Here is an 11846-nt window from a genome sequence, read left to right as displayed (position 1 = left end):
GACAGCTTTATTAAAGAAATATTTGAGGCATATATTACACTTGATTTTGGTATCCAAACAGTTGACAGACTTTAATATGCTGATCGTGTTTTACCCTTGTATGTTACGCTGCTTAAATACCTTCATACCTCTTGTGTACTTTTTTTCCCCTCAAAAACTGAAAGATTTTTGACTATGTTATTAACTGAAAGGAAAAATATTGCATTTCTGCTAAAAGACTGAATATCAAAAACATTTAGAGATTAGATAATAATCTGATTAAATACCACTTTGAAAAAAAAAAAAAAAAAAGACCAAAAATGCAAGGCTTTCCAAAGAGTTGCTGATTTAGCTAATTAAGATTAGCTGTTGAAATCCTGGGGTTTCAGCAGAACATCAATTATTCTTAAAACGGTGCTGTTTCACAGCTAGTGGCAGAGTCAATGATATTGCAGCTAAATATTTTTCATGTCAAAGAACTCCTCACGGAAAAGAACTGTTTATTAGTGAAGAAATTTAAATTTTAATTTTGATGGTCTGTATAAAAACAAACAAACAAAAAAACAACAAAGAAAACAGAAATGAATAGGATCTGTTTTTACCTTCTGTTGCTGGAGCCCTACAATAAGTATGTGTTAATATTAATCTCAGAACATCACATCTGCTTCTTTTTAAAGGGGAAAATGCTGGAAGTTTACTATAGCAGGCTACATACCCTGAAAATTATTTCAGCAGGTTACCATCTGAAGCAAAATAAGATAACTGCAACCCTGCTCTGCTCAGGGCAACAAGGCCCAGGATTTAGGCCATGGTGCCTGGCAGATGTGTGCTGCAGGTGCGCTGGGTTGTCCCACCTGGTAGCAAGGGCCATGTAGAGCTGGGCCCACCCTGTTGTGGCTGTGTTGCAGGATCCTCCAAGGAGGGGTTTGGTGCTGTAAACACATTTCAAGTGTGGTAGAGCTGCCACCTCCCGTATAACATGAAGTACAGTTTGCAATTTGTGCTGCTGCTGGAGCGATGGACACCCCTTGGAACAGGACTGGAGTGAGAACCTCTCGTAGCATTTGGTCTGGTTTGACCTTTGGGAATGGCTGAGATCTATGTGGTTTATCAGTCTTTTCCTACAGTCAGTAGGCACTAGTGGCTCTACAAACACCTTAGGTTACAAAGCATCGGGCACAACATGCCCGACTGTCCTGGAGCAGCATAGCACCGCTGTTCTGCTACTGTGCCATGCTCTTCATGTCTGAGAGAGGGTCCCAGGTCCCTGGGGATTCCTGTGCACCAGAGGAAGAACCATGTGGTCGGCTTAGCAACACACAGGCTCCTTCTGTCTTTGGTGGCACGCAAAGCAGCCTAGAGGGCGAGTCAAATCCTATTGACGAGTCAACAGTGTGTGTTAATACTCTCTGGGAAGCCAAAGACATCTGTCCTATCCCTACAATTTGCTTGCGTGGGGTGAGACCGCTAGGGAAAGAAATAGCTATAATAACAAATCTATTATATATTGCTAAGGTAAATGATAAAGAGATGGTCATTAGAAATCTAACCAAAGAGAACTTCAAACAGTATGTTATGTATATGATATTTATATATCAAACTCATAAGGTATTTTTTGCTACCAGGCAATTAATATAGAGGTGGAACTTGTTTTCCTTCTTTTCTTCTTTCCTACCATACACCCTTGAAACTTGTCCCCTGCTGGGTTTCATGTGTGTGTACCCATAATAACATTCTAGTTAGTGGCAAAACTCTGACAACACTACAGGCTTCTCTGTGAAAGAGTTCGTTAAATGCCAGCCAGTAATCCGGTGGCATTTGCTAACATAATGCTGTAAAGCCAATCTGTTTCCCTTCCTTCTTGCTTTCTTCCTTTCAAAAGAAATTTGTCGTTCTCTGTAGACACGAAAAGAAAAAAAGCTTGGAATTAATGCTGGCAAATCACTTCTATTAAGCTTAAAAATAGCAGAAGCATATTGGTTAACAAACTCTGATTCAGGTGTTTTAGCTGTTGTTAAAAAAAAAAAAAAGATAAATACAGATGATATTGGCAGTTAAAATAAATGTATAGCCAGTTTGCATTTCAAAACTTTGCAAGAAATCAAAAGCATAACGATAAACTGGATGCTATTCGAACCTGGCAAAAATTTGTTTGTAGGAGATATTCATATATTCTCTCTCTGGTACATTCTTTTTCATTAAATATATACAGTCTCGTGCGGTTCTTGACAGCTGCTGTTGAAAGACAGTCCTGAGACAAACACCATGCAACGGGCCAACTCCTCCCACTATGAGCACTCACGCCTGAGGTCACTTAGCACAGCTCATGGTGGCCACATCTAGCTAGGGTGGGACATGCAAGTAAGTCCAGGACAGCTGGGAGGTGAACATGCCGTAGACTGTGGTAGAAACCTGGCTGCAGACCGGGAGATCCCTGGAAGGTGTCAGTACTGCTCCTGTAGCTGGCTGGAGGAATTCATCCGCCGTATGTGCAGCTGCTCTGGTGAGCAGATGTATGAGGACAAGGAATGCACAAAGTGACTTGTTGACTTGGGAGAGGAGTGTGATTTAAGGGCACATAATTTAGGCTGCATTGATAAGTACAGACAGTTAAATATATTCAAGGTTGAAAACTGTAAAGAAATTCTCTTTTGCCAAGACAATTTGGTAATTGCTTATTGTGGTCTCAAAGCATTATTAAGGAGCTCAGCAAGGTTATTACTTAACTACAAAATTGAGAATTAAAGAGGTTGCTTAGGAAGTACTATTGCTCACTTGCGTTAGCTGCAGTACTGGTTTAGTGTCCCATAACTTATTTTATCATTGCCAAAATATATCTCCGTATACAGAACTTCTGATGAAGGCAGTCAATGAGAGCTGCTGTTCCTGAAGGACAGGGATTAGCCATTTCTACATGTGATGTGCACAAAGTAACAGCAACTGGTCCTTTTTGCCATCTTCTACCTGGTTTATCATGTGCAATGGCTGACAATGACTTTCACGTAACAGTATTATTTTAAATTCAGAAGTTTTCTGCTAATCCATTTCATTACATCCCTGAAAACTCTGGTCCCTATTTCCAGTACTGGTGAAGTTTATGGGTGTTTTACCAATAATTCTCCAAAGTGGATTCTCATAGCTGGCTTTGCTATAGCATACTGTGAATCGTGTGTTATTTCTCAGCTAGAGTGGTGTCAAAGACTAAGCTAAGCCCATATGATTTGTCTGAAACCATAGTATGATTGCAGAAAGGAAGGATAATTTTCCACTTTCTTAAAGCATACTCTCTTCACAAAGGGTGTGATATAATTGTTCACTTGGGAAATATCTTTGCATTCTGCTGAATTATGGGGATTATAGACTTGTGTCTCACACAACCTATAACTTTGAAATTAACATTAAAATGGACATGGTGTGTTTTTGCAAATACAGTACAAAGAACTCAGTGCCCTGCTCATTGCCTTGTACTGATTGCATTTATACTAATAAGCATTTTGGGATAATCAAAATCCAAAGCTAATTAAATGAAGTGATTTTGCAATTATTCTTTTAACATTACGTTTGTATATGTAGTTTAGTAAATATGATACAGAGCTGTACTGTATTATGCCATCACACATAGGTGCTGTGGACAAAATGTGAAGGCAAGAAAATGCAGCTTCAGAATTAACCCCAGAAAACATCTTTTTTTTTTTTCTTTTTCATCTTTTTCTTTTTCTTTTTTTTTTCTTTTTCTTTTTCTGCTTAGATGGACAAAGCCAATTCTGAAAAAAGGTTACAGACAACGACTGGAACTGTCAGATATTTATCAAATTCCTTCTGCGGACTCTGCTGATAATCTTTCTGAAAAATTAGAAAGGTATGGAATGTTCATGGATTAACTTTGTTTCAAGAATCACATTGGAAATTTCATCAAGAAGTTTTTGGATAAATTGTCTAAATAACATTGGGCGCAAGCTGGTGTCTATTAACTGGCTCTCATTCAGCAAAACAAGGGCATTCAGTTGTCCTTTGGAGCTGACTGGGATCCCTGATGCACACAATACAAGGGCTTCAGTTCAGTCCCTCTCCTGCATCCTTTGGCACAGCTTTTCCTGATGTTCTGGGGCAGTTCACATCTCCGTGGTTGTGCCAATCCAATTAAACTTCAGTGCAGTGTGACATACATATTCAAAACTGGTAAAAAGTATGAGTATTGGTATGCTTAATGCATTTTGACACAGAGAAGAATGTATAAATGGAATATTCTTGTTATTTAATATTCTGTTGAAAAATGAAGAAAAGTGTTGACTGATTAAATTCTTAGGAGTGTTTTAATCTGTGAGCTGAATTTTGACTAAGCATATGCTTATTATATATAGCATTGCTTCTGATTAGCTAGCAATTATTGAATACAAAGTTATTGCCCTAGCAGCACAGATTAAAATAAGGCTATGCGGTAGGAAAGTCACATTTTTGATGCTTTGTTGGTGTTTTCTTTCTGCAGACTGGAAGACCTCCAAAGCATTTATTTGCCTATTATTTGTGCGTTGGTCTTAAGTACAGCAGGTTTCTTTAAAACATACAATGTGACCTTTTCATGAATTAATTCCCTGCAGGGTGATGTATGGCTGGGTATTTAAAACTGCCAAATATGTGGCTGAACTACGTTTGAACTTTTATTGATCTATCAAGTCAATGAGGACCAGGTCTTCAGGGTCTCTGCAAAGCTTTGTTTTATTATTCACCTTAGCTAAATCTCCTTGGATATACTTGAGTGAATTGAAGTATGTCGGAGCCACAGACCCATGTATTTGCTCACACAACTTAATGGTCTTGTTTTTCGTTTCTTTTCAGAGAGTGGGACAGAGAGCTGGCAACTTCAAAGAAAAAGCCCAAGCTTATTAATGCTCTTCGACGATGCTTTTTCTGGAAATTTATGTTCTATGGAATATTATTATATTTAGGGGTAAGATTTGTTCTTGTTTCTTGTAAACTTTCAGTGTTCCAGAAGTGGATGCAAGTCTTAGGGATTGCTAAATTGATACAGAATTATGTGAATAACTACAGGTTTTGCTCTGTATATTGCTCAGAAAGATGGTAGGTACAGAGAGATACTCAGGGGGCCTTCTTAAATGAAGTATTTTCTTATCACGTGTTCATATCTTTAAAACATGTATTAGTAACTTTGAAATGTACATATTGCTAGGTGCTAGCATATGTTCTTGCAAGCATGTGATTTTTTTGCATCACTGCTGAATTTAAGTAATTATTTTCTCATGTGACATTTTAAAAGAAGTTTATCATGAATTTTCAAGAGAAAATTTCATGTACGTTAGAAAAAAAGACAGTGAAATATCACATGATTTGGTCAATCTTGCCGAAGTGATTATTACTCATCTCCATAGCTAAATGGTTTATTCAGGCTTACATATGCAAACAAAAAAGCTGTCTTCAGTAGTGGTAACAATTCTGCATAAGTAACTGTGTAAAATATATAAGATATATACATATTTTATATATATATAACAGATATAATGGCCCAAAGTGGTCAGATGTACTCATATAGTTAGCAGTTTGTTTGTTTGTTTGTATATGAGACAGATCTCTAGGTCAGATTTTTATTTTGGATGGGTTGATACAGAAAGGAATTAATTCCATCACCATTAGAGTTGAATATGCCAGAGTTTAGCTGTTCTTTCAAGTAAGATTGTGAACTGGGCAGAAGGGAAATTTGTGTGAAACAACTCATAAATTTCTCTGAAGTTCATGCTGCTTCCGATGAAACAGAACTTATCTTTTTCTACTTTTCTACCAGGTATCCCAAGGAACTATTATAAGAGAATAACAAAGTTAAAGAAATACAAACTTTCATTTCCATTAGAATGATCACTCTCCCAAGCAGGAAGGGAAGAGTAGGATGGAGAGTTGTCATCATTGCTACAAACTTGCTTGTGATTCCTCTTATGATACAAGTATTCTGGTGTAGATCACTGTTAATTTAATTTGGATAATTAATAACTGACTATAATTGCACTTCAGATGGATTTTTCCCCTAAGAATTATGGAAAAACTAGCTGCTTTTTTTCTCTTGTAATACCATGCCAACGGGTAAGTGTAGCATTTTAAGTAAGTTTCTACAGCACTGAAGTTTCAGTGTCGAGTATCAGTAATAGAATGAGAGTCACAGAATAAAATAGCCTAAAGAAAGGGAAGAAATGCTCTGAAGAAAAAGGAAATTGTTTCCCTTAAGATGCAGCATTTACTTTCTTTCTTGACTGTAGAAAACATAGGATATACCTCAGTATGTCATGCTTCTTCACAGATAAAAAAATATGTAGGCCTTTTTTTTTTTTTTGGAATCACATTGTGACTATCCCTCAGATGTAGCTCATACAAAACAATACTGAAATTTCTCATCACCAAGGCTTAATTTCAAAAATAAAACCTAGCATGAAAAAGTTCTCTACATTTTAACTTTATGCTTCTTTCTTTTGGGTGGATACACTCACCCTTTCGTATACACAATTTCTGATTAACAGTAGGGTAATCAAGATGGTTGCTTAGTTGAGAAGAGTTATCGAAGAAATTAGCTCCAGGCCAACTTTGTTTTCTCCCAGCTTAAATCTCTCTAACTTATTGGGCTCTTGTCACTGATGAAGAGCTGCAGGTCTCCTCTGACTGACATTCACCTCTGTCTGAATGTGCCACTGCTGAAGATCTGGTTCAACGAGATGTGCTCTGTTTACCTTCTCCATCTATGGGGACCACACAAAGAGAAAGGAGGGGAGAGGTGGCTATCGTGCATTTTGTGCTCACTCTGTGGGGTTTCTGTGTCACATTTTGGGCCACCCTCTGGCTGTTCAAATATCATACAGGCCTGATGGGAGGCAATGTGGCTAGAACTGAATTTGACAAGTCAGTTAACTATCTTTCTTATCTGTCTTTTCCAGGTATGGCAGTTAATTACCTAGGGCAGAGTCTCTTGGTGTGTGCAGAGCTGTCATAACACTTATCTCTATAATCTTTCACCTTGTTTGTCAACAGTTCTCTGGGACAAGACCGTTTCTTTGTAGACTCCAACACAATTCTGTCTAATTTGGTTCTGTCATCTCATTCCTGTTGCTAATTTTTTAACGTATTTCCTCTTGTGTGTAATAGACGCCAAGCCAGTGACTCCTGATTCACGTCAGGATTGTGTTTGAAAACAACAGCAGTTCTACAAATATAGCCTGCCATGTAAAGCAGAGTCCGTCAGCTTAAACTACTGTAGTAATGCATTCTTGTTAAAAGTTAAGCAGTGTCTGAAGGCTCATGCAAACAGTTTTGAGTATAACAGCCTTTCCCAGAATATATGCAAATAAAATACTCGGGGGCATGCATGCGTGTGATGTGCGGAGTTGATTTCTCTGTGTGGACTTTTTCTAACCAAGTACAATTATGGACCAGTTGCAGACAGAACAACAACAGGACTACAGAAATTTTTGAGTCATGTTTGTTGTCTTTTTCCATTTCTTTAAGAAATTGCAGATGTGAAATTCAGCACATTGAAATCAAAATCCGTACCTTTCACAATCAGCATGGCAGGATTAAATCTTAGTTTAAATTCTTGGTTTCATTATGAGCTCTTCATTTTATTGGAAGCTGTAAGAGGAAAACTGTCTGCTAAAGCTGCTGATGTTCTTTTCAGACCCTGCTCACGGAAATTAATGGGAGCCTTGCCATTAATTTAAATGGGGACAGGATGTTGTGCCGTATTGGCATAAGTGCAATCAAGTTGTGCATTCTTTTGAACTTCACTTTCCTTTCAACTCTTCCCTTGTCTAATCCCTGAGCCATTTCCATAACACCTTCCTCAAAATGTGTTTTTAAACTCTGCTTACATCCCTGCTGTTTGTGCAGTTGTTGTTGCAACTAGAATCACAGCTTTGCTCTCATCAGGTCTAGTGGTTTTTCTGGCTCTCTTTTTTCCCCTCATGCGCTGTAGGTAATGGTGTTATTAAAGGGTGGACACTTGCACTCTGGCCCCCTAGAGTACTATGTTTCTCCCTCATAAGTGGTGTTGTGTTAGTTCACTTAATGTATCTGCTCCCCTGCTGGCCTAAACAGCTTCCACATTTCACCTCATCAGCAGATGTGTTTTGCAATGTAAAGAAAAGATAGTGTGGTGGTGAAACAAAAATCTTTCTTTTTAACAAGGTGCTGGCTAGCAAATTGAGTACTTTACTGTGAGGATCAGTTTGATTCCACTTACATTTTTGTCTTATAGTTATCCCCATGAAATTTATATTTTCACTCAGGTGAAGTTGCTGCTAACATTAACTTAGAAATGGTTTTAGTATCATGTCCCAAAGGATTCTAATGAGGATTTCCTGAAGTTCTCACATATAGGTCATGTGTATGAGTGAATGGGGCAGGGAGGGATATGAAAGTCCCGAGGCACTTCTTGGGCCAAAAGCAGAGATGTGCGTTATTGTCTTCAAATTCAGAGTGATCGAGCATATGGGGTGTACATATAATTCAAAAGTTCTCATTGCATAAGAGTAGCCATGCCAGGCCAGGATATCATCTAGCATGGTATCTTGTGTCATACTCTCATTTCTCGTCAGAATTTTGGTCTTTTAATTAAGATTTCTGTGAGGGGAATTTTTTGAGTTTCTCAATGGCCTATGATGAATGCAGAGGGAAGAGCAAGAACAGGAGAAGCAAAAACAACTCCTAAAAAGTGGATTTTCTGTTTGATGCGCAATTCCTTTTTTAGACAGGTTATTCAGTTTACACATCCATACTTATATCCATAGGTAATTTTGTGGTTGCAAGAGGGAAAATGAAAAGCATCTAGTTCTGCTTTCACTTGTATGTTGACTGGGTAATAGTACCTTCAGAAAATAAGCTGATAAAACTCCACTGTAAATGAGTGGATTTTTTTTTTTTTCTGCAGAAGATAGCAAACAATTTGGCTGATTGCCAGTCATTTTTCTGACCTTAGTCTGTAAATCACCTTTTCTTTGGAGCAAGCTAGGTATGTATGTAATGCCATTATAGTCACAACAAACGCAGTAGCAGAGCATGGCATTTTCAGTGGAATAAGAGTAAATACAAAAAAAAAATTTGCTATTTTACGCATATATATATATAAGCTTATCTTGGAATCTCTGAGAGTACAAAAGCACTGCATTGTCCTTGAAAGGTGACTGTTTTTGTATTTTCTGACTTTTGTGGAGTTTTGGTTTGCCACTTCTGGATGCATATGGTCTAAGCACAGCTGCCTTGGGTCATGTGTGTTTCAATAAACACCCCTCCCTTTGCCTACTGATAACACTGAAGTCTTTGTCAAAAACAGGCTCCAGGTTTACAACATTTGTTGGCAGAACTGCAGTTAATCAAGTAATAGTGCATAGCACAGGTATTTTGTTTAAGATGTAAAATTTCATCTCTTCTGTTGAAAAAGTGAGTGTTGAATATCTACTTCACCAACGGTGATATTCAGAAGAGATTGCAGTACAGGTTGTATGAATACCTGAGTCTGATCTCGTGTGAGAGACCAAAAAGAGAAGGGAAAAACAAAGGGGATTTTCCCAATCTATTTATCTCTGTAAAACAGTAATTATAGCTCAATTGTGCAGTTCACTCCTCTTTGTGTCTCTGTGTGGTGGCCTGTGTGTTTTTGAGCTCAAAGACAATAATTTTTTGATAGAACTTAACACACCCATACAAAAGAGAATTTGATGGTTTCTTGCTATTTTTGAGGTATCACTCTGCTGAGAGTGAACAGACACAACAGGAAGAAAGATGAGGAGACACGTAAAAATTCTTAAGAACATTTTTACATTACATGTGCTCTTTTTTTCATTTCTACGTTCATACTTCATACACTTCAGAAGCTCATGCAGAAATAAATTGTTAGAACACACAGCACACTGATGATTTTTTCAGTTTCCGTGGGGAAGAATTGGGGAAGGAAAGAGGGGAAGAGGAAGAGATGGAAAAGGATGAGGCTGGAGGGTGAAAGTATAAGAACAATCACGGCATGAAGAAAGGGAAATGTAACTTGAGTGTAGATAAAACTAGTGGGGTTCAATTACAATAGCAAAGGAGTCTGAGGACATATGTAACAGCAGGCTATGGTGGTAGATCATTTGGATGCCTTGTAGTCTAGCAGTGTGGTTACCCCTCATTTTTCTCTCCTGCTCTGATACTCTGTCATGTTACTTATCCTGAGATGGAAGGTTGGGGCTGGCTGGGCAGGAGGTACTGGTTTCTCTCTGGGACTTTTATCAAACTTACCTCCCTTACCGTTTACATCTCTCATCTTGCTTTTATTACAGCCCTGGATACAATGGTCTAGAACTGTTGGGTAGGATGATCCTAATTGTTTATCATTCTATTCTGGTGTTATTCATATTTACCTTAAGTTTTATCTGTGTTACCGCAGTATTCATTTCAGGACTTGTGAGTCTTCCTGTGTCCTATAAGCTCAGTAAAATGCAGTAAGATCTGTTCCCTGGTGGCTAAAATGGAGATCTAACCTGTGAAACTGGATTCAGTCATATTATGCGGCAAATTCATTACACCTCTGGAAAGTAAATCTGGAAACTAATATCTCAGCTGTCATTTTTGTAGAAAACAACCAGAAAAAATTTAAAAGCTAGATTTGCTTTGGTGGAGTTGCAGGAGCATCACAGATAGTAGAGAGCTATCTCTTCCTGTGTGATTGCTGGGTATTTCTGTGGTTTGCACAGAGAACAGAGCTAGCCTCCTTCCTCATTTAAGTGTAAATCTCAGCTGGTAGGTCTTGAAATTACAATGTATCACTTTGGAAAAAAAAAAAATAATAAAATAACTGACCAAAATTATTTTCTCTTTTTTCCATCTTCAGGAAGTCACCAAATCTGTGCAGCCCCTTCTGCTGGGAAGAATAATAGCTTCCTATGATCCGGACAACTCCTCTGAAAGATCCATAGCCTACTACCTGGGCATTGGCTTGTGCCTTCTCTTCCTTGTGAGAACACTGCTCATACACCCTTCTATATTTGGTCTTCATCATATAGGGATGCAAATAAGAATAGCATTGTTTAGCTTGATTTATAAGAAGGTAATTTTTTCATTTGCACTTAAAGCCAAACCTTGCATAGCTTTTCAGGGCAGCTTTTTTAAATGTTGGTAGTTTTGTTACAAAAAGCACACAAAAGAGTAATACGGTTAACATCAGTTTCTGACAGCTGTCCATTTCCTATATCCAAAGAATTAAATACATGTCTACAGCTGCTTTGACTGAAGTCAGACTCTGTGTGAGTTCAGACTCACTGGATATGTAGTGAAATGACTTAATTGTTGTACCACCGTGCTCCTGTTATGCACATGTATAGCAAAGGAAAAATAACGTGCTAGTGGCTAAGGAGTATTTTCTGAAGTATAACACAGAAGGGACTGAGTTGGAATGATACCGTGTGAGTTCTCTATAGCATGGAGAATCAACAGAAGTTGAGGCATTTCATGTTCACAAATCCAAAGATTTTAAAAGGTGTTTGCTTTTACCAATAACAAATCCAGCTAATTTAAACAAACCTCTTAGTTATTCTATTTTAAAGCTCACTGTGAAAACATCTTTCAAAAAACTTTTGTCTAGATAGGCACAGTAGGAGATTTTTGAGGAAGCACAGCAACACACAGCATGCATGCTTAATTAAAGCTTGTATTTGCATACATATCTATACACATAAAATATGCAAGAGAAAGCAGGGGCTAAGTCGATAAATCAATATTTGTAAAGCAATTTAATGACTATGTTAAATTCAAGTGACATAAATAACAAGTTTAATGAGACTTTCTTTATAGCATGAAGCTGATAAGTGAGTTGTAATTTATATTACCGTACAACTGCCTAT

The 11846-nt window shown here is 37.8% G+C and overlaps 1 protein-coding gene across 1 annotated transcript in view; it reads left to right on the top strand.

Moving 5' to 3' along the window:
- Positions 1 to 1212: 1212 nt before the first annotated feature.
- CFTR (CF transmembrane conductance regulator) overlaps positions 1213 to 11846 on the top strand; it is a 76107-nt gene continuing 65473 nt past the window's right edge. The window contains 4 exon segments of the mRNA XM_050708191.1: positions 1213 to 1547; positions 3728 to 3838; positions 4816 to 4927; positions 10838 to 11053. Of these exon segments, the coding sequence (XP_050564148.1) occupies positions 1213 to 1547; positions 3728 to 3838; positions 4816 to 4927; positions 10838 to 11053 (774 nt within the window).

This window comes from Cygnus atratus, chromosome 1 (genome assembly GCF_013377495.2).
Source record: "Cygnus atratus isolate AKBS03 ecotype Queensland, Australia chromosome 1, CAtr_DNAZoo_HiC_assembly, whole genome shotgun sequence".
Classification (NCBI taxonomy): Eukaryota; Metazoa; Chordata; class Aves; order Anseriformes; family Anatidae; genus Cygnus; species Cygnus atratus.
Note: the sequence above shows the minus strand (reverse complement) of the source record. Positions and strands in the feature narration are given on the sequence as shown.